This window comes from Rhinopithecus bieti, unplaced genomic scaffold, assembly GCF_001698545.2.
Source record: "Rhinopithecus bieti isolate Rb0 unplaced genomic scaffold, ASM169854v2 scaffold_3856, whole genome shotgun sequence".
Lineage (NCBI taxonomy): Eukaryota > Metazoa > Chordata > Mammalia > Primates > Cercopithecidae > Rhinopithecus > Rhinopithecus bieti.
This window is the reverse complement of record NW_016804410.1, coordinates 454,774-480,981: the sequence shown is the minus strand read 5'-3', so window position 1 is coordinate 480,981 and position 26,208 is coordinate 454,774. Positions and strand designations below refer to the sequence as shown.

The 26,208-nt window shown below is 38.1% G+C and overlaps 1 protein-coding gene across 2 annotated transcripts; it reads right to left on the bottom strand.

Annotated features, from left to right (window-relative positions):
* On the bottom strand, positions 1 to 25,388 carry OSGIN2 (oxidative stress induced growth inhibitor family member 2). 2 transcript variants are annotated; one of them, XM_017867903.1, is made up of 6 exons: positions 25,131 to 25,388; positions 18,138 to 18,292; positions 13,638 to 13,774; positions 13,100 to 13,291; positions 6,701 to 6,792; positions 1 to 3,376 (listed from the first exon to the last, which is right to left on the bottom strand). In XM_017867903.1, exons 2-6 carry the CDS (start codon positions 18,202 to 18,204, stop codon positions 2,353 to 2,355), a joined length of 1,512 nt encoding a protein of 503 aa, XP_017723392.1. In that variant the 5' UTR covers positions 18,205 to 18,292; positions 25,131 to 25,388; the 3' UTR covers positions 1 to 2,352. The 2 variants fall into 2 exon arrangements, with proteins under 2 accessions (XP_017723392.1, XP_017723391.1); XM_017867902.1 differs by lacking the exon at positions 25,131 to 25,388 and adding an exon at positions 24,388 to 24,704.
* Between the last annotated feature and the right edge of the window lie 820 nt (positions 25,389 to 26,208).

The following is a 26,208-nucleotide window of genomic DNA, read 5'->3' as shown; positions in this document are numbered from 1 at the left end:
TTTAGTGGAAGTTGCTTTTATTTAATAGCTGAATTTATTTAGAAATTTTCCACCACTTCCTATTGACTAATACAACCAACTAAAATTTGATGCCACAGCAATGTATTACATAAAACTTTAGATTTTCAAAAAAGTAGTTGCATATGGTTCACATACTCAAAACACTGGAAGCTGTAATTAAATCTTTTTGTTGTATCATTGCACTTTAAATCCCCAAATAAATTCTGCTTTGTAAACAAGTCTTTCAACATCTGCTAATTACGGACACCAAGCCAGGCATCGAGGGATAAGGAGGAGATGCTCACATCATGCTATAACTAGATAAGTATTTAGTGATTTTTCCCTTCCATGAATAGCTAGTCGATACTAAAGTAAAAAATGTAAAGTGTTGGAATTATAGGACAGAAATTTATAGAATATGAAAGTATAGTATATCAGAGAAAATGCCTGAATGTTATATACCATACAGGACAGCCTGGATTGAGGAAGAACTCAGGAAATGGGAGATTACCAAAGATGAAATGATTCACCAGGTTTATTTGCAGCTCCACTGAACCTTTATTTTCTTGAAGTCTTCTTTTTTTTTTTTTTTTTTAAAAAATAACCCCATCACAAAAAAGCCATTGTTTGAATAAATGTGGACTTTTGAGACACAAGGGGATGTCAAAGGTTTTATCCTTCCCTTTTTTATAACACTGTCATTTTCTATTTAGAAGTGACAGTAAGAAAAACATCTAATCCAACTCATGCAGAGGTCAAAAACAGGCAAGCAAGAGAGTACTGAAGCAAGTGCAGTCAGAGAATGTTATTTCATTAAGATGTGAAACTGGTTTGAAAAAAGAAGTTATCACAATAGAAAACTAAAACTGGATTGCACAGCTTGTAAAATCAAGTTAAATTAGGTGTGATGTTATCAAAAGTCTAAGAATTCATCTGAAGCAATTAGTTGATGACGCAAATATATTCTATACAGTAATATTTGTATAGTGAATTATGGTCGTAATAAGCTAAGCATTTAATACTACAATAAAATGAACAGAAAAACCCACGTAATCCACTTTTAATTCTAAGAAAATTAGAATAATGAGAAGTTCAATGAAGACATTCCAGATGAAGTAATTGTACCAAAAAAAAAAAAAAGAGAGAGAGAAAATGACTGAAAATTCAATTTGCCATGGAGAACTTCAGATGTTTTGTCTTAACATTAAAAATTCTAGCGGTTTGTGTGAAAACACAGACAGTAAACACACTTATATAAAGATAATTAGAACACATAAATCCAATAAACCATGATATGAGCTGCTATGTCATCTCCAATGAATACTATTATAGATCTCTAAGTACACCTTTGGAATGGAAAAGAAAAATTTTGACTTTATTTTTATTTTAACCTTTAGTAATTTAGACAATGCCCAAACAGTATAACAATTTTAGAAGTACTTACCACACCCAAATACCTTAGTTTCAGTGACAGAAAGTAATTCAGTGTTCACACAGGGATAAGTAGTTCAACCCACAATTTATTGAACTACAAATCAGACTCGTTAAATGCTATGATAGTTAAATCTAGAATAAATCTCTGAAAAATATCTTGGTGAGTTCTTGGATGTCAAAGTATATAACACATTATTGGACTGTTGAAATGATTAGAATATAAAGTACCTGTCAAGGTTTCAACAATAAAAATATTTTTTAAAAGACCCTATTTGGTAATAAATTAGATTTATACAATTGATAATTTCAAAATAAATAAAATCTGAGTTGTAAATGCCTCCTACCCTCACCCCACCCCCAGCATACATACCTTATATCATTTTCATTTAACACACAGTGTGTCTCAAATTTTTATGAGCATACATATCCCTTGGGGATCTTGTTAAAATGCAGGAAGTAAGCTGTAGGGCCCATTTCTAACAAGCTACAGATGAAGAAGATGCTGCAGGACCTTGCACCACCCTTTGAACAGCAAGGTGGCCCATTATATATTTAAGATAATTTCTGGCATAATGACTGCACAGTTTTATAGATTCAAGGCTGTACTGTTTTGGAATCGAGTATAATAAATAACCAAAACGATCACGAAAATAAGTTTTGGAAGAAAAGAATGTTTAAGTGAAAGCTTAAGATACACCAAGTTGGCAGTGTTTCTATTTGTCTGACACTGACACCTTTGAAACATTACAATATAAATCAAGATAACAAATTCTAGTAACTTTTAAAAATGAAGTTACTATAGTTTGAGGCTCTCCTTCAGTTAACTCAAGTCCAGAAAATTCAAGCCAGCACACTGCAAAACCACTATTAAAAATCTTTAACAGCAAACTGTCCATTTTAATTACTTGTAAACTTGCTTTAAGCTATCCCATCTCCTCCTCCTCTTTCAACAAACAAATGCTGCTTTTTCTTCTGTCTTGTAGCTAAACAGCGTGTAACACCCAGTGCCCCTCCCTTTAAAAATCGAACAAAATTGTCTCCAACCAAAGGACCCAATGCAAAAAGGTTGGCTTCTTTTATGCACTCATAGGTAAATGTATCTATTTCCACAGGATTACCCTTACATGTGATTGGCTGGCTTGACTTATGGCCTAGGTAACACCCTTGATCCTTCAGAAAAGACAGATTAGGATGAGAACCTATCAATACTACTGCTGCAGACAGCTTAAATATTTTCTTCAATCCAGAAATGCTTTGGAGAACACATTTCATGTCCGACTTAAAGGAAAGCACATGGTGCTCAGGAAAGCTGGTATAATCAGATAAAAGATTTGAGTCTACAGAGTATGACTGAGTACACATCATATGATAAACTTTATGATATTCAGGATACAGCTTTTTGGGAAGCTGTTTGAAAATTAAGCTTGGATCAGTTACTCGTCTGCGAAACACATGAATCACGGGAATATTACTATTGTAAGCACACAGTACTGCATCAGCAGCAGTAAGCCCAGAACCTACAATTAACACTGGATCCACTTTGCCACGCAACTTTCCTTTGTTTATAGCAGCTCCAAATTCAGGCATTGAATGAAACACAAAAGGAAAATCTTCCCCTTCAATTTCCAGATGGGCAGGAGAATCCAACGTTCCAGTTGCCAGTGCTACATTCTCAGCAAAGAGGCAGAAGGGAACATGAGAACCATCAGCTATTCGCTGATAACCCCTAATTTCCCAGTTTCTCTTGATAAAGTTTGACTTCTCTATCTTTGTTGAAATATCTCTGTCTTGACTATCATCATCATCTTGATCTCTGTAGAGTCTTGATACAGAAGTTATGTAAGTATTCTCTCTGAAATTCTTCTGAAGACCCATGACTTTTACATAATGTTTATAGTAGCGAGCTATTTCCTCTGGCATAACTCGATCCCCTTTTAGGTTCCTAAAAAAGGAAAAGGACAAATATCCTATAAGGATACTACTTTCAGTTTACATGATTATTATCTACCTAGTAAGCTTTTATAGTTCTTTAATTCCGCTGGACTGTCTTAGCTATACATTATCCTAACACTTAAAAAAAAAAAAAAAAAAACAAAACTTCTATTTTTAGTTCAAAATCTTCATGAATTACTTTTAGTAAAAGAGGAAGAAGTTCCATGAGAGCAGAGACTATATTTAATGCATTTGTTTCCCCAATGCCATGCATAGTGTCTGTTCAAACACATTGCTTGATAAACTTTCATTAAATGAAGGTATTAAAATGTGGATATTTGAAAATTGGACTACTTTATCTCACAATTATAATCTATAACTATCAACTGAATTATTTTCATGACAATCATTGAGCAGGTCTAACTGTAATATCTATGCTTCTTAAAATTAAATATACCATCTTGAAATGAATTTTAATACACTGCTATTTTCCTAATAACTGAAAATAATTCAGATCTGTCTTTTGCTAAACAAAGTCATCTTACATCTAGGTAAATAATAGATGACATTTCACTCTGTGTTTTCCTACTCATAAGCAGAGCTAAAACATAACTGTTCTTTATGAAAAACTTGCATTAGTCTATATGTCATTTTCCAAAGTTCAAAGCAACAAGCAAAATCCCCTGCCCCAATCAGAGATGAGAAACAAATTACTTGACATAATTCATGATATGTATGCTCCTCAATTTACAATGGGATTTGTCCTGATAGACCAATCGTGTAAGTTGAAAATATTTTAAGTCAAAAATGCATTTAATAACAACTAGCTTACTGAACATCAAAGCTTAGCCTAGCTTGCCTTAAATGTGCTCAGAGCACTTACACTAGCCTACAGTTGGGCAAGATCATCTAACAATAAGCCTATTTTATAATAAAGTGTTGAATATCTCATGTGACTTACTGAATTCTATACTGAAAGTGAAAAACAAAACAGCTGTATTGGTACCCAAAGTATAGTTTATATAAAAAGCACATCACTTTGGTACCACCTTAAAGTCTAAAACCTTAAGTCAAACCATGATTAATCAGAGACTGTTTGTAACTTGTAATGGGAAGTTCACAAAATTTTCTTTTAAAATTTAATAATTATAATTAAGATTTAGAATTAACTTTCGATTTTTACTTCTTCAGTCATGTGTCACATAATTCAATCAACAAAGGACAGCATACACAACAGTGGTCCCATAAAGGATTATAAAGGAGCTGAAAAACTCCTACAGCTTAGTGACATCATAGCCATCTTAAAGTTGTGGTACAATTACTTTTTTAAAAATAAATTTAGTGTACCCTAAGTGTACAGTGTTTATAAAGTGTACCTTAGTGTACAGTAATGTGCTAGGCCTTCACATTCACTCACCACTGACTGACTCACCCAAAGCAACTTCTGGCCCTCCAAGCTCCATTCATGGTAAGTGCCCTTATACAGGTATACTATTTTTGGTATGGCACCTCATACATGTATACCATTTTTAATATTTTATGTCATATTTTGCTGTACTTTTTCTATATTTAGATACAAAAACACAATTGTGTTACAACTGCCTACAGTATTCAGTACAGCAACATGCTGTACTGGGTTGTAGCCTAGGAGCAACAGGCTATATCCTATAGCCTAAGTGTATAGCAGTCTATACCATGGAGGTTTGTGTAAGTACACTTTATGATGTTTGCTCAATGAAATCACTTAACGACTCCATTCTCAGAACGTATCACCATCATTAAGCAATACATGGCTGTATTATCATCTCCATTTTACAGAATGGAAAATTGACTAGTTTATTTGTTCAGGATCACAATACTAGAAGTCACAGAGTCAGAACTCAAACTCCACCAATCTCTAGAGACCTAAGAGTCTTCTCTCAACACTATGCAAAGGCAGCAACTAAACCTAATTTATCACAAAATTCATCTGCACATATCACTTCAACACAATATTCATAATTTAGAAAAGTAAATGCTTCTGGTACATAAATCATAAAGCTTTCTCTTTCTTACCCTTTTACAAAGTATAGAATGTGTTAAGCAATTTCACTTGCCAACTTACGAAGATCAAGAACTGTACAACCTGCCTAATTTTACTTCAAGTTTCAAACCCATATATAATTCTTCTTAAAAATCTAAAATGAATTTTTTGAAAGGTTTAATCTCAATTACCCATGATGATATAAATTTGCTCTCCCTGAATTTCCTCAAATTAAGGAAAATTTCTATGAATTAACATGGTTGTTATCTAGCAGGAATTGAAGTAATCAAATGTTACATCCTGTTCTAACAAAGGTTATGTGACTTCTTGCTTCACTTACTGTTTTTGTGAGTAGTCAAATTAGAGTAGATTCTCTGTATTAGTAATTCTTCTCTAATATTTACTATCCTTGAAAATGACTGATAGGATTTTCATATTTCTTTTAAAATTTTGGGATCCTTCCCTTAAAATAAATACATTTATAATTTTCCAAGATGAGATTTCTTCTCAGTTCTACTTTTTTTTTTATTTGAGACAGAGTCTTGCTCTATTGCGTAGGCTGGAGTGCAGTGGCGCGATTTCGGCTCACTGCATCCTCGCCTCCCGGATTCAAGCAGTTCTCCTGCCTTAGCCTCCCGAGTAGGTGGGATTACAGGCATGCGCCACCATGCCCCGCTAATTTTGTGTTTTTAGTAGAGACGGGGTTTCACCATGTTGGTCAGGCTGGTCTCGAACTGACCTCAGGTGATCCTCCCACCTCAGCCTCCCAAAATGCTGCCACTCTGCCAGGCCCTCAGTTCTACTCTTATACTTTTTTAAAAAAAATATGTCCCTTCATACCCAATTAGCCATCCATAAGCCAGATTCTAGTTTATCCATAATTTTAAATTATCAATCATACAACATACAGTCTTTACCCTAAAAGTCAAACACTTTAGGTATGCAGAGTTTAGGTGTTCATATAAGAAATATGCATAAAGTTATATATCAACTCATAAAGTATGAAAAATAATATATGGATGGATGAGAAAGCAACTAAACAGAGGATGATTTAACAAGAGTAGATAAATCCATGATTAACAAAAAGTCACAGGAAACCAATCTGCAATAATCCCTTACCTCTGTGCTTAGTTTTATAACATCTCTAAATGAAAACTAGCATATTATAATCACTGTTTCAAGGACACATTTTTATTTGAAAGACATGTACATTTATATTCTTCAGCCATGACAAAATCACAAATATTTTGAAATTTTCCACATTCTCTTTTCAATGTACACCAAAGAATTTTAATACAGCTTAATCTTTACCTTCGTTTACTTGATACCCAGTCCTTAAATTTAAGTCCAGGTAGCTCCATCCAACTTCCAAAGCTGATTGTCAACATGGAGCCTTCCATATTCTATTAGAGTTAAAGAAAAAAAAAAAGTACAGTCAAAAAACAAGAAGTAACATTTTTGTTGTTGTTTGTCTATTTTTTAACCAAATCCATCTCATTTACAATAATTATGACTCTGGATAAGGTACGCTCCCCCAGTCCTAAATGGTTGGATAACTTACCTCAAAAACATTACTCCAATAAACTTTCATATGCCTTCATCATTTGATATTATCCCAACAACCTTCTTTCATATAGTTACACATTTAGAAAACAGATTTACAATATTACCCAATGCCTCCACAATGTTGGTAACTTTGGTCTATGATCAACATAATTCAGATGTACAATATTATGTCAGGGAAACAAAAATTCACTATATTCACTTTTTGAACGAAAGGAAAAATGTTCATTAAGTTCCAAAATTTTAGATGGCTTTCCATTTTAATATTAACTTTTTTTTTTAATTAGCAACAAAGCTTTTGCCCCCTCCATCAACTATAATTCTAAAATCTAGGCTGATGTGGATACAGCAGCATCTCTTAAAGATACAGAAATAGGCAGTGGATGCCTGAGAAATATACCCAATGCTGAGGCACTGCTTGCCATCAAGCTCCTTTGACCTACTTATTTCTGCTTTGTTCAATACAAAGCAAGAAAAGCCCAAAGGCCAAGTATCTATTATATCTTGACCTCTATGATCTCTTTCAATCAACTCTTTTAGGCAGTGGCTTCTTTTCTCCTAACTTCTTGCCCTGCTTCTATAACACCCAGTTTGAAAATGGGACATATTATTATTATTGTAACTGACTGACATTCACAGAGTACTTACTATATGCTAGGCCCTGTGAAGCATCATTTGTGACTGTATACAAATCACCCAAGAAAGAGAATGTAGCAAGCTGCCACCCTGCTTTGAGGGAAGCTAACCCTGATACCAGGTTCAGAACCTGGAATCATCATAAAAGGAGCTGTTAAGAATGTGTTAGTTATCGGAGATTATTTGGAACCTGAGAGTTTCACCTGTAACTCTAAAACCTTAAAAAAACCACTATTTCACTTTCTGACAACAATTTCTTAACATTATTCCCACTGCACAAGTTCTTCCAGTTGGTTGAGAGCCCTAGTGCTTTGATCTCTTTTCTCCTACCTTTCTTTTTTCCCCACGTAACCTATATGCCATGACAAGCTGTCATGGAGACTAGTATTAAAGGATGCAAACTAAATAGAAGTACTGTAGGAGCATACAGAAAGCATCTGGTTCTTCAAGGACACAAATGGGCTGAGGAGTGTACCAATAGAAAGGGAAAACATTCAAGGCCAAATAAAAATTCATGTGGCAGCTTAATAAAGACAGCGAATATGAATGTCCTTCAAGAAGACAAAAGAAATTCAGCCTTGTGCCTGATAGGATTAACTTAGCAGGCCTGCGTTGTTCCAACCTTTCACATTACCAAGAAAGGCCTGTCTTCAGGACCAAGCTTGGCTGCCACCTTCTCAGAAATAACTTCTGAGCCCTTGAATACTCTACCTGATGAGCATGGGTTTTGCATGGCTAAGGCCTTGGCGATGCTATACCAATGTAACCCTGAGAGTTTATCGTAACAATGTGATTTATGTGAATATCAGTTTTTGCTCTGGGAGGCAGAGGTAAGTCACATGGGAGCTGCTGGCCTATATGACTGACCCCACAGAAAACATCCCTAGACACCACACCTGTGACTTTACTACGATTGGATATCTAGAAACTTACACTTGGACTCTGCCCCGTGAGACTTTTCCCATTGCTGATTGTTATCTGTATCCTTTCACTGTAGTAAAATTTAACCACAAGTACACCATCTTTACTGAGTCCTGTGAATCCTACTGAATCTTCAAGTCTGAGAATGAACTTGGACTCCCCAACAAAAGCATGCTAGAGAACAGAATGTCAGAGATAAAAAGAGGAATATGATAAGAAACCTAAGTAAGGGCTAGATCGGACTATGGTGAGATACATTACAAAGTCTACATACTATATGTTAGATGAATGGAGAGCAACTGAAGAGTTTTATGCATTGGCGTAACATCTTAGGTAATTTAGAAGGATGAGTCTAGCTTTGGTATGGATAATGGATTGGAGAAGACAAAATGAGTAAGAAAACCATTTAGAAAGGGTTTGCAGTAATTCTGGTGAAAGATAGTGGTGACCGATATTAGCAACAAAATAGATGGACCCAAAAATCAGAAATGAAAAAGATTTGGTGATTAATTTGAAATGAGAGTTGAAGAAAGAGAAATCAAGGAAGACTCTCAGGTTCCTGGCTTGAGTAACTACATAAGAATGTCATTTAATGACAAGGACGTTGAAGGAACTTGATGATAAAGATAGTTAGCTTTAGGCACATTAAGTCTCAGGACACCTGCAGAATAATCAAGGGAATATATGAGAAACAGCAACCTGGGCTGGTTTTGATTTTGGGAATTCTGATTTGGGAATCAATATCAATATGCAAGCCACTGAAGTAGGTAAGATAACCCAGGGAGAATGAAGAGCATGAAGAAAAGACCCAGGCTTGGCATAAGGTCTAGGAAGCACATTTTTAAAGAATAAGAGTCAGCTGGGTGTGGTGGCACATGCCTGCAATCCCAGCACTGGGAGGCTAAGGCAGGAGGGTCATTTGAGCTCAGGGGTCCAAGGCTGCAGTGAGCTATGACTGTACCACTGTACTCCACCCTGCGTGACAGAGTGAGACGCTGTCTCAAAAACAACAACAAAAAAGACAAGAATCCACAAAGGTATCAGAAAAGGAGTGACCAAACAGGAAGAAAAACAAGGAGACTGAAGAATCAGAGAACCTAAGAAAGATATTAACACTGTCAAAAGCTGCAGAGGTCAGAAAAGATAAATTTAGAGACTCATCATCAAATTAAGCAAAAAAGAGTTACTGACTTTCAGAAAAAATAGTTCCAATGGAAAATCAGTGGCAGAAGGTAGAGTGAATAAGGAGCAGAAGGCAAAGCAGGGAGAAGGATGTATAGGCAACTCTTTCAGGAAGTTAGTTAGAAACCAAAGGATGAAGATCAGCTGGCACCTAAAATTTTTTTAAAGATGGAAATAATTTCAGCATGTTTACATACTGACCAATAGAAGCTGGCAGATAAACTGAAGATATAAAAGAAATGGGGAAAATCAAATAAATAATGTTCTTGGGAAGATAGGGATCCACAATGTAGCTGGAAGGTGAGCCTTAGATAGTAGTAATATCTCTTCCGTTATAACGGGATAAAAAAAAAAAAAGAATTAGCATTAATGTGTAAGTTTTAGGTTTGAGTGTGAAATTGTGAAAGTTCAATCCTAATGGATTACATTTTCTCTGTAAAATAAGAACCAAGAGCACTTCTATCTCAGCATGAAAGAGAAAAAAGAGATAAAGGTTTGAAAAGAAGTTAGTAAGGAAATATCGAAGCTTATAGTAGTGTTTTGGCCCCAACTGAGAGTAGAGAATATTTTCACAGTTGTGTATTTTTTTTTTTTCTGGGGGTCTGACTGCTCAAGAAAAGATAAACTGGATAGTTAGATGAACTGCCTATCTGACAAACCCATGTGATACAAGGACAATGGGTTAAGGGAATTAAAGAGAATAGTTAACTCAATGGACTATAGAAGCTGGGCTGGATAAGTAATATGAAGATCACGGCCTGGAGCACGCTCTGTATTCAAAGATTATGTAGAGTGTGCATAACTGGGTGATAAGCTTGAAGAACAGGAAACTGTGATCAGAAAGGAAGACATTGGAGATTTTAGGTTTTTACAAGTTGAGTAGTTATGAGAGGTAAGATCTACAATGGAGCCACTGGAGTAAGTAGCCAAAGAAGAATACAACATCGTTGAGAATGAGGAGACCAAGAAACTAAAAGGTTAAGATCTTGGTTCTGTGTCATGTTTGTAGAGGTAAAATTATTCAAGGTGATAATAAAACTTGGGATATAATGGAAGACAGGTGCCACAGATTGCAGTAACTAGAGACACCGTCTCGGAACATGGTCACAAAAAAGTCAGAAATGGACACAGTCTGGAGACCAGTCCTGGAATGGTAGAAAGCTAGAAAATGGCTATGACCTGTTCAATGGAACAGGCGCTTTTAACAATGCGCATAGGGTGTGAAGAGAAGACCAACCCTTATTAGGCCAACCTGATAGGACATGGGCTACTGGGAGAATGAATAGGCTCCGCTTCAGAGGGCCTGCGTGGGAATGGTACCTTTAGGAAATAGCTAGCTTTCAAGAAAGGGAGCACAAGCAGCATCTGACTGAAGGTTAAAGATACGGCAAAGCAAACAAAGTGTTTACCACTAAATCTGGTTCAAGGGGCCACAGAGAGAGAGAAGTTTGGAAGCAGAGAAGAGGCTGAGAAACTAGATCACAAGGAAACAAGAGAACTATATGAAGATAAGTAGGGAGAGGGGTGTGAGCTCAAGGAGTTTACATCTTAAGCCACGACCTCAGGTTAATTAGGATGGTACATAAACTATAGCAAGGGAGATGGATTCGCATAAACAGATAAATAAGTACTACAGGCAAGCACAGTAAGATTAAGATATGAATGCAGATAGTGATCAAGTAATTATGTCTGGAACCATCAGGAACCTTCACAGAGGTTGATACCTCACAAACAACTGGTACACCGCTGAAATCTTACTTACTTACAGCCTTTCTAGTGAATACATGCTGAAAAAATCAACTGCACTTTAGCGTAATATTTTAACTTTTATCACGGCTCAAAATGTGTTGTTGGTAATCAAGGGTTTATCCCATCTTTAACGTTTTTTATACATAATGAAGAGAAATGAAACATCAATTATCGCCTGCACATTCCTGCTAAGTATAAATAAAACCCTCCAGGATTCAGAGGAAGGCAGTCTAAATCCCTTCCCACCTCCAAATACAATATGGCTTTTTTTTTTTTTTTTTTTTTTTTTTAAGAATGCTACTAATTAACAGCAAATATAAACACTTAAGTTTTGGGCATGACAGAATTCTTTCTTATCTTGTATTGGTGGCTTCACAGTTACAGGCATTTGTCACAACTCATCAAATTATACATTCTAAATGGATGCAGCTTACTATAAATAAATTAAGCTTAAAGTTGATATTAAAAAGTAAACATCATAAAACTTAAGCTAAAAGCAACAATTTGGTAGTTGCTACTCATTATTAAAAAGAGAATAAAGATTTTAAAAGAAACCCATGATGTATTTAATCTAGGAATGTCCTGATACCCTGAAACAATCATTTTATAAACATAAACAACTTTTCAGATGTGCAAAAGTGCACTAATATACAAATAGCCAACTGAAGTTTCTACTAAAAATTTGGTATGTGATATATTAAAGTTCCCATGAAGTCTGTAATTTATAACATAGCAAACTAAATTACTTAACATCAATTTGTATAACAAATAAACACTCACTACACACTAGACACAGTGTTAACTGCTAAGAACACAGGAAGGATGAACAATTATTACTCACTGGCCCACTAATGAAATGTACTGAGTGAATCTTTAATTCACTGGTTCTCTGGTTTAACCTCTGCTATGAACTGAATTGTATCTACCCTCAAAATTCTTATGTTGAGGTCCTGACCCCCAGTGTGATGCTTTTGGAGACGGGGCCTTTGGGAGGTAATTAGGGCTAGATGAGGTCATGAGGGTGGGTCCCTGAGAATGGGATTACTGGCTTCATAAGAAGAGAAAATCTCTCTCTCTCTGCTATGTGAGGACACACTGAGAAGGCAGCTATCTGAAAGCCAGGAAGAGGGCCTTTATGAGAAACTGAACTGGCTGGAACCTTCATCTTGGGACTTCCAGCCTCCAGAACTGTGAGAACTAAGAACTAAGTATGTTTTTTAAGCCATCAATTCTGTGGCATTTTGTTATCACAGACAAGCAGACTAATACAACCTCCTTTATGTTTTTCACTTAAGATTCTGAAAATGTGAGAAAATAATGGATACTGCTTTGAAATATGTGAGATTCTGTAAAGTCTAAAATGAATAAGTGAGTTTTAAATTTTTATTAAACAAAACATTCATAAAATGTCTTCTACATAATTCTTGTAAGAGAGTATAGAGACATGCTTATTCTAAGACTGTACCAGTTATAAAATTTGGCTTGATTTACTGCTACTAGTAATAAACCCATATTTAACTAACTGAACAGCATTAAAATTCTTCTCAAATAAAAATGTTATAAACATCATATATAACATTATAATAATGCTTAAGAATCAACTTGGTATTATCAAGACAAATAATTCACATACACTAAAATGCTGAAAAATATACTCACATGCCAAGCTCCACCAGGTGGACCTTTACCAAGAACTAAGTGAGGGATATAATGATGTTGCTCTAATTTCCAATGCAAAACGGATGGATAATCATACCCAAAGTCAGCATCTGGATGAAGAAGTGTGTCAAAAAGCACTGCAACTGGATTGGATGATCGGCCCTCAAGGCCCTCAGACAAGTACTCTAAGTCCTGAATGAACAAAAGGGAGATAGAGTTTGAAAAAAGCCAGCATTTCCCAGATAGTATATTCTAATGTCTACCATGATGCTCCAATGATAAAAAGCAGTACTCCCAAACTTGACCACAGAGCACCTACTAAATCTCCATTAAGAAATAATTCAGAAAACTCTGCTCTAATAAATTCAAGAAAATAAACAGAAGTAACTCAGAATATATTTACGAATCTAAAATAAAAATTATATAAGGTGTTATTTAGAATAAAGGGTTTCAACTAAGAAACAAAGCTTATATAAATAAAAACTAGTCTTGTTTCAGCATAAACAACTTTTTTAAATTGACATGTAAGAAATAATACCTGATCAACAATGGAAAGATGTCTTGCTTCTTCTAATTTACTATTTAAGATTGTATTTGGGTGTATTGCTTCTGATGATAAATATGGTCTGTAGCCTGATAACATATAAGAAAGGCATATTCCTGAGGGTCCATTTCCTATTAAAAATAAAAGGTGGAAAGGGGTAGGTCATGCATCTTAATACTCTCGTTCCTTGGCTTTTTTCCTACTTTGAAAATGGCTCTTTTCCCTCACCAATTCTTCCTTTTCTAATCTCTTAAAACCAGATATTTCATGAGATTTTTACCTTTGCCTTCTCTCTTATTTTCTTTTGGGAATCTCATCTACTCAAGGCTTCAACTCTCTATGCTACTGACATCCAAAATCAGTTCTCTAAATTGACCTATTTCCCAAGGATATATCCCACATTTCCATTCTACTTCTTGACTCTACCTGACAGAGTGGCCCACTAATAACTGAAACATAATGTGCTCAAAAGCAAGCTCATAAGTCCCTTCACTGAGGTGCCCTCTCCTTCAAACCCTATCCTATCTCAAAATATGGTACTAGCAAACTTCTAAGTTAATCAGTTTCTGGTTCTAAACCTAGTGTGCCCCCCATATCCTGTCAGTTGTCTTTGCTATTCTCATTCCTGTACTTTCACCTAAAGGACAAGTCTCCTACTGTTTCTCTGCCCTGAGATTCACCCACTTCCAATCATTCCACATACTCCATTCAGATAAGTTTTGGTAACACACAATCCTCATCATGTTAACCTTCCATTCTAAAGGTCTTAGTTGTTTGTTTCTGACTATCCAGTGTTCTCCATTTGAAGTAACTTTTGCAAAGATTATGACGGTGAGAGAAATCTAACATGGCTGACTCCATCTTGCTTCTAGCTTCAAAGGCTGGCTGTCTTCACTCATTCCTAGGTATAGGCAAAGCTAACCATGGAAGGAATTTCTAGTTTAAGAACGGTAACAGTCCTTCCCAAAATTAAACTGCCTTTCTAAAACTAATGAAAGGCCACAAAGTTAGGATTATGAGAGGTGCCTGAATTCTGCTAAGATGTAGGCAGAGTGTCTATAATTCTGTACTGCTGAAAAGTCATGTAGCCAGAGGTCACAAGATGTGTGACTTCCCTAATTGCTCTTACAGATAACATCGCTATTGTAGATCCTGAGGTTGGCCTTTTGAAATGTCTTTTCAGACTTTTGCATTTCTGATGACTGTCTGGCTCTACTGTTCCCAAGATTCAAGACTCAGACCCAAGACTCAACTGAACCAGTCCTGTGGCTCCCCACCCAGAGTTGGACTCAGTATAGGAGAACCATTTTTGATACCCCAGCATGGCATCCCCAACCAATCAGCAGCACCCTATTTCCTAGTCCCCTGTTCACCCAACTATCCTTGAAAAATTCTAACCTCCAAGCCATCAGGAGGGATCAGGAGTTTTGTTTCGTTTTTTCGTTTTGTTCTGTTTTGTTTTGAGATGGAGTCTCGCTCTGTCACCAGGCTGGAGTGCAGTGGCGCAATCTCAGCTCGCTGCAACCTCTGCCTCCTGGGTTCAAGCGATTCTCCTGCCTCAGCCTCCCAAGTAGCTGGGACTAGAGGCGTGTGCCACCACACCCAGCTGATTTTTGTATTTTTAGTAGAGACAGGGTTTCAGCGTGTTGGCCAGGACAGTCTTGATCTCTTGACCTCGTGATCCACCCAACATGGCATCCCCAAGTGCTGGGATTACAGGTATGAGCCATTGCACCCGACCAATCAGGAGTTTTATAAGGAGACTAATTTGAATAACTGGAGTTCTCTCATATGGGCTGGCCTTGTGTCAAACTCTTTACTGCAATGCCATGGTCTCAGTGAACTGGTTTTGGCTGTGCAGCAGGCAAGAAACTGCCAGGTGATTACACACATTCAAGTCTCGACCATCTTTCCAGTCCTAAATGCTGATATCACCTTCCTATATGTTTATATGCTTTAACTAAAACCAAACTGGATTACTTGAACTACTTCCATTTATGAATCAACAATTCCTTTATTCTGGATTGCCACTTCTTTATTATCTCTGCCTTTCAAAAATTTAATCAACTGAAAGAATTGCTAGCCACAAAGAAAAAATCCTGTTCCTTGCCTAATATGTTACCCCAAATAAAATATACTCAAAGATGTAAGAAAAGTAAAACCATAAGAATACTAGAAATAGAGAAAGCAGAGGAATATTTCAACTTATAATACTAGAATAGGAAGCCTTAAAGACTGAAAGAAAAATAAAAAAATATTTAGAATTAATCTTTTTTTTTTTTTTTTTTTTTTGAGACGCAGTCTCGCTCTGTTGCCTAGGCTGGAATACAGTGGCGCAATCTCAGCTCACCGCAACCTCCGGCTCCCGGGTTCACACCATTCTCCTGCCTCAGCCTCCCGAGTAGCTGGGACTACAGGTGCCCACCACCACACCCGGCTAATTTTTTATATTTTTAGTTGAGACAAGGTTTCACCCTATTAGCCAGGATGGTCTCGATCTCCTGACCTTGTAATCTGCCCACCTCGGCCTCCCAAAGTGCTGGCATTACAGGTGTGAGCCACCAGGCCCAGCCCTCTTTTTTTTTTTTTTTGAGACAGTTTCACTTGTCACCCAAGCTCTCACGATCTTGGCTCACTGCAACCTCCACCTCCTGGGTTCAGGCAATTCTCCTGCCTCAGTCTCCCAAGTAGCTGGGATTACACCACCACACCCGGCTAATTTTTGTATTTTTAGTAGAGACAGGGTTTCACCATGTTGGCCAGGCTGGTCTCAAACTCCTGTCCTCAGGTGATCCAGCCCACCTGAATCCCAAAGCTCTGGGATTACAGGTTTGATCCACCGTGCCCAGAGATTTCCCAGACCTATCCCCCAGAACCTGCAAATGTTACTACACAGCAAAAGGACTTTGTAGATATGACTAAGGATCCTGAGATGGAGAGTAACCTAGATTACCCAGGTAGACCCAATCTAATCAGAAGAGTCCTTAAAAATAGAGAACTTTTCTCAGTTGTGGTGAAAGGGGGACATGACAATGAAAGAAGGTTAAGAAACAACATTGCTGATTTTGAAGCTACAGAAGGGAGCCAGGAAAAGGAAACATTCTTCCCTAGAGCCTCCAGAAAGCAACACAGTCCTGCCAACACCTTGATTTTGGCCCAGGAAGACCCATGTTGAATTCCTGACCCACAGAACAGTAGAATAATACACTCCCATTGTTTAAAGCCACTAGGTTTGTGGTAATTTGTTACAGCAGCAACATAAAACATATATTAATTAGCTCTTTATGCTCAGGCTGGTGGTGCCATTGTCAACAGTAATGACACTATATAAATATACACGAGATTAAGCTACTCACAGCTAGCTGAGGCAAAATGGGGATAGGCTGTTTTGTGGGGAGTGGAGTGGGCAGGTGCAAATGAAGGTTAAGTTTTTCTTTTCTGACCTTCCCACAGCCTAGCCACACAAGAAGACAAGGTTCCTCCATTCATTCAGGACAGAAAACCAAGGTTAGACGTAAGGGGGAAAATGAAACATAACATTATGGTCCCTGATATCTCTTGGTTGAGAACTATTACAAAAACTGTCATTTCTATCATATACTGTAGAGGAGAATCTAGTATAGAACCTAGTATAGAAGAACAATCTTGCTCTCCTCTTTTCCTTCCTTTACAGTATCTCCCACAAGCCAGAGGACATGAATTTTCTCCCCTTCCTACTAACTTTGAAACAAACTATCAAAGAAACATAGGAAGTCATATGCCCCCAAGTCACCTATATGCCTTAACTCTCTCCTTTGTCTTAGTTAGCGTCACACTATATTCCTTGTCTGAATTCCTCGCGTTTGTATATTAGATGAAAAATATACACAACAGGTAATTAAATGCATGCAATAAAACTAAATTATACAAGTTTCTAAATCTGAATTAGGTTGTATTAATAGTTAAATTTTTAATATCTTATATGCCTATCTGTTGAGGTGTTACAAAGGATATAAAATAGTGATGTTGTGGTTAAAGTAATTATAAACATCACCTTAGAGTACTGTAATGTCATTGCTAATTGAGCACCAGTTACTAACGTGCACAAGTTACTCAATATCTGTGTCAGTTTCTCTGTCTGTATCTGCCCTACCAACATCGGAAGTCTACAAAGTTGTAAGGTATTATCCAATAATATACATAGAACACTTTTCAGAGCTCTAATAATAATATCACATCACCATGACACTGTCATATAATTAATACAAATGTAGGAGGTATTTTAAAATAATGTAGTAATATCAGTTCTTCAGTAAAAAGACACTGCATTTTAACATAGATGCTAAAATCAGATAAACCAATTACTCTCCAAAGATTCGGTTATTAGTTTTTTAGCATATCAAACCACCTAAGAACACTTTTCAATAAAATCTTAAGAACTTGTACTAACTGTAGATTTATAAAAGTATTAAGGGTCATAACTGTAATTTTAGAAGATAAAATACAATAACTTACCTATTATTACCACAGGAAAAGTCACTGATGAATCTTCCAGTAAAGAATTTTCTTCAACTAATGGCATCGCTTTAACTTTTCGCCCCAAATTATCACCAAAGTATTGCACTAAGGAATTAAAAATCTCTCCTTCAGTTTCAGTGTCACTATAGTTTCTTTCAAAAAAAGGGAATAAAAAGAGATATAGTCAATATAGCCTTTACAAAAATCAATCTCTACTCTGAGTTGATTTTGACATAAAATATTTTAATCGTTCCATAAAAGAAAGAAATACCTTCCGACTAATGCTTTCAAATTAATGGCTTCGCTACATGTCAACCTATACCAACTTGAAGGCCAAATATCCCCAATATTAATAGCTGCTTTTCTCAACAATTCCAAATATTAATAGCTGCTTTTCTCTCACAAGTATCTTGTAGTCAAGTCCCTATGAAATAAGCAGCTCTCTCATGATCAAAGACAGCATTGTGTTGGGGAGTTCATAATTCTCTGAAACTAGTCTAGAAAGGGCTAGTTTCTCCTCTACATTTTTCTTTTTAAAAGGTGAGTGCATTAAAGACAATATATAGTCATACATATTTTAAGAAAAGTTATGGTATTTATACATTATAAATTGTGCATTTTGGTATAAGAAAATTAGGTTTATACATTTTTACTCAGAAATGTATTACCATTATATACTATATATATATATATATATATAATATATATATATTATATATATACACCTTTTTTTTTTTTTTTTTTTGAACAAGGTCTTGCTCTGTCACCCAGGCTGGAGTGCAATGGCGCAAGCATGGCTCACTGCAGTCTCCACCTTATGGGCTCATGTGATCCTCTTGCTTCAGCCTCCAGAGTAGCTGGGGCTACAGGTGTGCCACCACACTTGGCTAATTTTAAAAAATATTTTTTGGTAGAGACAGGATCTCGCTATGTTACCAAAAATATATTAAATATATTTCAAAAATATATTAAAATTATATCTTAATGTTATTTTCCAATTTTTCTTTCTCAATTGGCTCTCTAGAAATTAGTTTTGGCATTCTCACATTTTCATGCAATACATGGAGTATCTCCTGAACACAGCTAATGTTCTGCATTATACTACAGATTACTTTAGAATAGAATCCCTTAATTAATTTTATCTTCATACAGTCAGCAACAACCACAATGTCTGGAAGTATTAAATTAAGTACCTACTAGTGGGTGTGTTTATTACTACTCTGAAATGATAAACAAGCATGGGATGGATCAGTTATCTCACAGGATTGAACTCACTGATCCCAGAGGAGGTTGACACAAAGAAAAGAATCAAGCAGAGACAGGAATTTCTACTTCCCTATAATCCCAATCTACCCTAGGATAGGGCAGACTTACTCAGGACACACTGAGAGCTTTCTTGAAGCAAAGAAAGTAACCTGTACCCCAATTATTTGGTTTCCTCTTACATAGCCTCTTTTGACCAAAACAGACACCAATCAGACATGGCTACTAAGGGAAAACCTTTCTCACAGTGCAAGCCTACCCTTGTGAGGAAGTTTTATATGCTCAATCCATCGATTTCTGATTCATTCCAACTACTGCCTCTGATCAGATCCAGATGCATCGGCTGTCTTGCCTGTGCCTGCTTACACCTCTTGGCAACTGCATTTAACATGTTTTATTTTCTGCTGTGTCCCTGATATTTCTCCAAAGTAGGTGCAAAGGTTAGGTTCTCCTGTACCTTTGGAGGCTTCTGATCAAAGTCAGTTTGATCAGAAACCCCCAAACCACTGCTCAAAGAAATCAGAGATGACACAAATCACTGCTCAAAGAAATCAGAGGTAACACGAATGGGAAAACATGCCATATTCATGGGTAGGAAGAATCAGTATCATTAAAATGGCCATACAAATTCATACAAACTGCCCAAAGCAATTTATAGATAACATTGCTATTCCCATTAAACTCCCGATGACATTCTTCAAAGAACTAGAAAAAACTATTTTAAAATTCATATGAAACCAAAAAAGAATTTAAATAGCCAAGGCAATCCTAAGTGAAAAGAACAAAGCGGGAAGCATCACCTTACTTGACTTCAGACTATCCTACAGGGCTACAGTAACCAAAACAGCATTGTACTGGTACAAAAACAGACACATAGACCAATGGAAGAGAAAACCCAGAAATAAGACCACACATCTGCAACTATCTGATCTTTGACAAACATGACAAAAATAAGCAATGGGGAAAGGATTCCCTGTTCAATAAATAGTGCTGGGATAACTAGTTAGCCATTGGCAGAAGATCTAAACTAGATACCTTCCTTATACCACATACAAATAATAACCCTAGATGGATTTAAGACTCAAATATAAAACCCCAAACTGTATAAACCCTGGAAGACAACCTAGGCAATACCACTCAGGACACAGGCATAAGCTAAGTTTCATGAGGAAGACGCCAAAGGCAATTGCAACAAAAGCAAAAAAAAATTGACAAATGGTATCTAATTAAACTAAAGAGCTTCTGCACAGCAAAAGAAACTACCAACAGAGTAAACAGACAACCAACAGAATGGGAGAAAATGTTTGCAAACTACGCATCCAACAAAGGTCTAATATCCAGCATCTATAAGGAACTTAAATGTACAAGAAAAAACAACCCCATAAAAAAGTGGGCAAAGGACATGAACGGACACTTCTCAGAAGACATACATGCAGCCAACAATCATATGAAAAAAAGTTCAACATCACTCATTAGAGAAACGTAAATCAAAACCACAATGAGACACCATCTAACACCAGTCAAAATGGCTATTAAAAAGTCAAAAAATAACAAATGCTGACAAGGTTACGGAGAAAAGGGAATGCTTATATGTTGGGGGGAAGTGTATTAGTTCCGCCATTGTGGAAGACAGTGTGGTGATTCCTCGAAGACCTAAAGACAGAAATACCATTCGACCTAGCAATCCCATTACTGGATATATACGCAAAGGAATATAAATCATTCTATTATACAGACACATGCACGTGTACATTCACTGCAGCACTATTCACAATAGCAAAGGCATGGAATTTCTCTCAACATTTTGTAGTTTTCAGTGTACAAGTATTGCATTTTTTATTAAATTTATTCTTAAGTATTTCATTTTTTGATGCCATTATATAAATGAAATTCCTTTGTTAATTTCATTTTCAGATTGTTCAATGTTAATGTATAGAAATACAATTCACTTTTGTATGTTGATTTTGCATCCTGCAATATCACTGAATTTATATATTAGGTCTAGTAGTTTTTTGCGTGTGCAGCCCTCAAGCAATGAAGAACCAAAGTTTAGTTTATTCAAATTTCCTACACATTAGTTTATCTAAATTTACACAGTACAGGTAATTTGCTCTGATTTTTCAGGAGCCACTGGTATAAACTGTGTGATAAACTATTTGCCGTAAACCTGCCTATTATTTGATAGTGGTTTAACACAAAGAAAAACAAGGAAACAAAAAACAGAAAGTGTGATTCAATGGTTTTACATAAAACATTAATTAAACAAGACTTTCAGTAATTATTCTTTCTAAAAAATTTAGAGCTTAAGTTGTAAACGCAGTATTGCTGTACAAGTTTTATAGTACATGCACAGTATATCACAAGTCTATGAACAGTGTTAATCTCTAGATTTCCAATTTGATATTCTATTTAAAACAAGAACTTATTTTGAGTAATAAAATCCACTTTTCTTTGAGACACAAATTAAAATTGGAAAATATGTACAATTACATTTAGCAACTACTAAAAAACAGCACTTTACATGCAAAGTTAGTTAATATATTGTTAGGAAGCAAGTTAAAAGCCTATTTGATATTTAAGACGCTTTTAGAGGCCTTCCATTTTTTGTTTTGAAACATTACAGCACAAAGTTTCAGAGAACATTTCAAAGGATAGTGTAGACATAGTATCTGGACAACAAAAGACTTTTCTATACTATAGCACAAGCACTTGTTTAAATGATCATTCAAACTAAAATGAAATGCTTTACTAACTGAATTTTTATAGTCTTTGGAACCATGATCCTAAAATTTATCAAATGTATACTACCACATGGAAAGTAGGTTCTAAAGCCACAAATGAAGTCAGTCACACTCTTCATCTTCCAGAACACGAAAGATGTTTTTTCCGTTGGAAAATTAGGACAGCTCTCTCACTACTTATCCATTCAGATGTTAGACAATACAGATGTCACAACCTGTTTTATAATCTGTATTTTTTTTTTTTTGAGACAGAGTCTCACTCTACCGCCCAGTTGGGGTGCAGTGGTGCGATCTCAGCTCACTGCAACCTGTCTCCTGGGTTCAAGCTATTCTCCTGCCCCAACCTCCCTAGTAGCTGGGATTACAGGCACACACCACCATGCCCGGCTAATTTTTGTGTTTTTAGTAGAGACGGGATTTCTACCATGTTGGCCATGCTGACCTGAACTCCTGACCTGAAACTGCTCGAGAAATAGCATTGGTAAATCAGAAACATATTCCTGAAGGAGCTGGTAAACAATTAAAAAAGAAAAAAAAAAAAAAAAAAAAAACCTTTAGACACAACAGAACTGTTTTTGGAATAAAAAGTGTGGTTTATTAATCATAATGTTTATCTCTGGCAGCTAGCTTGTTTTCCTTTCTGTCCCTCAAGACCAAAACATAGCAAATACTTTGTTTTCACTCCCTACTCCAAATTTCTGTGCACAGCAGGAAGCAAATGGTATTCAAGACCCAGAGTTAGTCAAAAGAATATGAATTCTACACTGTATATCAAAAGGTGTCAAATAGCTTTCACACAATATTTTCTGAAACGCATGTTTCTCATGGGCTTTATTTAGTTTAACAAGTTTCACTAGGGGAACCTATTTCCTAAAACTTTCCATAGAGAATCTGATACTCTCAAACCGCTGTCTTAGTAGTCAACAAATTTACCTAAAAGTTAAAATCAAGCAGTTTATTATATGAAACTATTTTTCCTTAATATCCACAACTTAGAGACTCATTCTAAACTCATTGAGAGGTTAGACAAGCTTGGATTATCACTATTACAAAAGAAGTTCCGAACTTTCTCTGTGCCTTCCATCTTTTTTACTATAGAATGATGCTTCGTCCTTCTCTGAATACTGTTCTTAAATATACACAGGATTTACAAGAAAACCAATTCTATTAAAACAATCAAAGTAAAAGTGATATATATGTATATGTGCTTCTCCACTGCATTCAATAAATTCAGTAATGTGTTACTATAATTTTGAATAAGTATACACAGTATTTCTATATTTACAACTGCAATGTGATATAAACATATTTATGATCTCTACTGATGACAGTCACACATACTACTGTGATTTGTTGCTTATATTTGTAACTGAATATTAGTTTTTAAAATTTAGAGAAATGATGTACCTTTCTTTCCATCTAAGTTCATGTGTTACCTAAATTCTATCTGGAAAACCCGTAATTTAGGAACGCTTGATCAGAATTTCGTATTTTACCAGGAAAGAAGTCTTACATAGAATTATTCTGGAACATCAGTACATGTAAAGCAAGGTACTAAGGTATTCCCTAAGCTTAACAATTCTTCACCCCAGGGTTAAATTCAGTTTCTAATGTCTGGTCTTTCCACCAATGACTGAGGTGTTGACCAAATGTGCTAGATCTAGAAAACATACTTTTATTTTAGAAACGTATTATTTTTTATCATCCCTAAAAACTTTCCCCATAAGGTGAGTGTAAAATCGCCTCATTCTTTAAATTTCTACAACACACACGACTTACCAAGGCTAACATCTTAACCAAGGCAGAATCTATTTGTAACTAGATGACATTGAAATGTAGTTCCCTACCTTCCTCCCACTCATTACATTATTTAGAAGACTTTTTAAGAAATAATTTTTTTTAGGGAGGCAAGCACTTCGTAGATCCCTTCGCTAAAACTTTGCACTACTGGGAAGTCTCAGCTCGCCGTAACCGACTCAGCCCGGGCCTAGCCGGTCCCGCAGTCCCGTGACCGGCGCGGTCCAGCGCGAGAAAAGGGAACAACAGCACAAGGCTCCCCGGGGCAAGGACCCCGCCACACCGCACCCCACACCACCCCCACGCCCAGCAGGACGGCCGAGGCGGTAGGAACGCTGCGGTCCAGGCGCTCGCCCTCCACCCCGGTCCCGACTCCGGCCAGGCCAAAGAGCTCGAGAGCGGTGCATCCCCGCCTGCTCCCCTCCCATCCCCGGCGAGGAAGTCACCTGAAATGACCGGCCAGGGAGCAGCGGCAGCACCACACGGGCATGGAGCGCTGCGCGAGGGGCGCCCGAGCGCGGCCGCCGTGGCCGCCTCCCGCCTCCGCTCCCGGCGGGGCTGCCCGCCTCCGGCGCCTCCGCTCGCTCGGCGGTCGGGCGGCGGTCTGGCCGGCGCCCTGCCCCCGCACCTCACCGTTGCAGGCGGGCCTGCCCCGGCGTCTGTGGCCCCCCGGATGTCCGCCTCCAGCATAGCGGCTTCCTCCTCCCTCGCCTGTGTGGAGCCAGGGCCGCGGAAGGCGGGTGATCTCCGGGCGCCGCGGTAGGGGCGGGAGCCAGGGAGGGGACGCCTGCGGCGCCGGCCGGCGGCTGCGGCCGGCGGCCCCTCCTCCTCGCAGGTGCGGCGGCGGCGGGCGAAGTCTGCGATTGGTGGAGCCGGGGCCTGGGCGAGGGGCCGGGCCTAACGGAGCCGAGGCTGAGCGGGCAGGGAGCCGAGGTCTGCCGGCAAACAGCGCGGCCCCAGCGGCAGCAATCGGGACCTGGACCTCGGTCTGCTCCCCGCCGCCCCTCCGTGTGCGATTTGGTGAGCCTGGTGGGTGCGCGCCGAGAGGGCCGAGGGACGAACGGAAGAGAAGCTGCTGAGAACTCGGGCCACCCAGATGGCCCGGCGGAGGTCCCGGCGTAAGGCGCGGCCTCGGCCACCTCGCCGAGGACCCCAGGAAGGGTCGAGCTTCCCACGCCTGAGAACCCACCTTTGGGTATTTCCTCGCGCTGCTGGGGTGTAGACCGCGGGAGCTTCCGGGTGCCTCCACCCCTGACTCCCGCATCACAGTCACCTGGGGGACTCACCAAACCACAGGTGCCCGGGACCCGCCCCCCACGGTTCTTTTATGGAAGTCCCGCTTCCGGGAAGAGGTCATCCTCTCTTCTTTATGACTCTCAAACACACACAAGTGTAGGAATTACCAGCACGCTGGGTGAAAATCCAGGTGCTCAGGCCCGCCCCAGACCACACCGGTCTGTGGGGAAGGGCGGGAACGCTTGCTACTTTTTAAGCCCCTGCAGGCGTTTGTGATGCAATAGAGAGTTAGAAAAGTATTCAGTAGTGAGTGTCCTTATTCGGTTTGTCAAGAATTAAAGGTGGGGAGGACAAAACCCAGGAGAGATTGATTGCATCTGCTTTTCTACGGAAATGGTTAGCTCCGCTTCCAAAACAGCCGTAATTATTTTTGTGCTTAAAATACACGTACGTTTATATATTTCAATATAATTTTGTAAAACAAATGTAAGTTTTACTGAATGTTGTCACTGAACAGACTTGTAATGAGCAGGTATTTTAGAGTCTTAGAAGCTTAAAAGAAAATCAGGACTCAGACTGCCACCAGGGTTATGCAATCTAAGAGTATATTAACCACTTTTGCGGCGCCGCGGGCACACCGCGCAGGGTGGTCCAGACTGTAATCGACATGCACTCACGGAGGCCACGCGCGGCCAAGCGGATTCAACACAGGTCACGCGACATCGAGCGAACATCGGACTTGACAACACACCAGCTTCTATAAAAATAGCACAAAATTGCGCGGCACTTAAGCGCGAGCATGCGCCGGGACGCCCTGGAATGGATAACCAGAGCTACTCAGGAGGACCGAGGCAGGAAAATCGGCAGTGAACAGCGCAGGACGGAGCTTGCAGTGAGCACACTCGCACGCAGCCACTGCAGGCGACACAGCTCCACGCCTGGGCGCCAGACGACGAAACAGACTCCGCTCCACCAAAAAAAAACAGAAACGACCCTCTAACACCACATGTTTTTCTTTTTCTTTTTTTTTG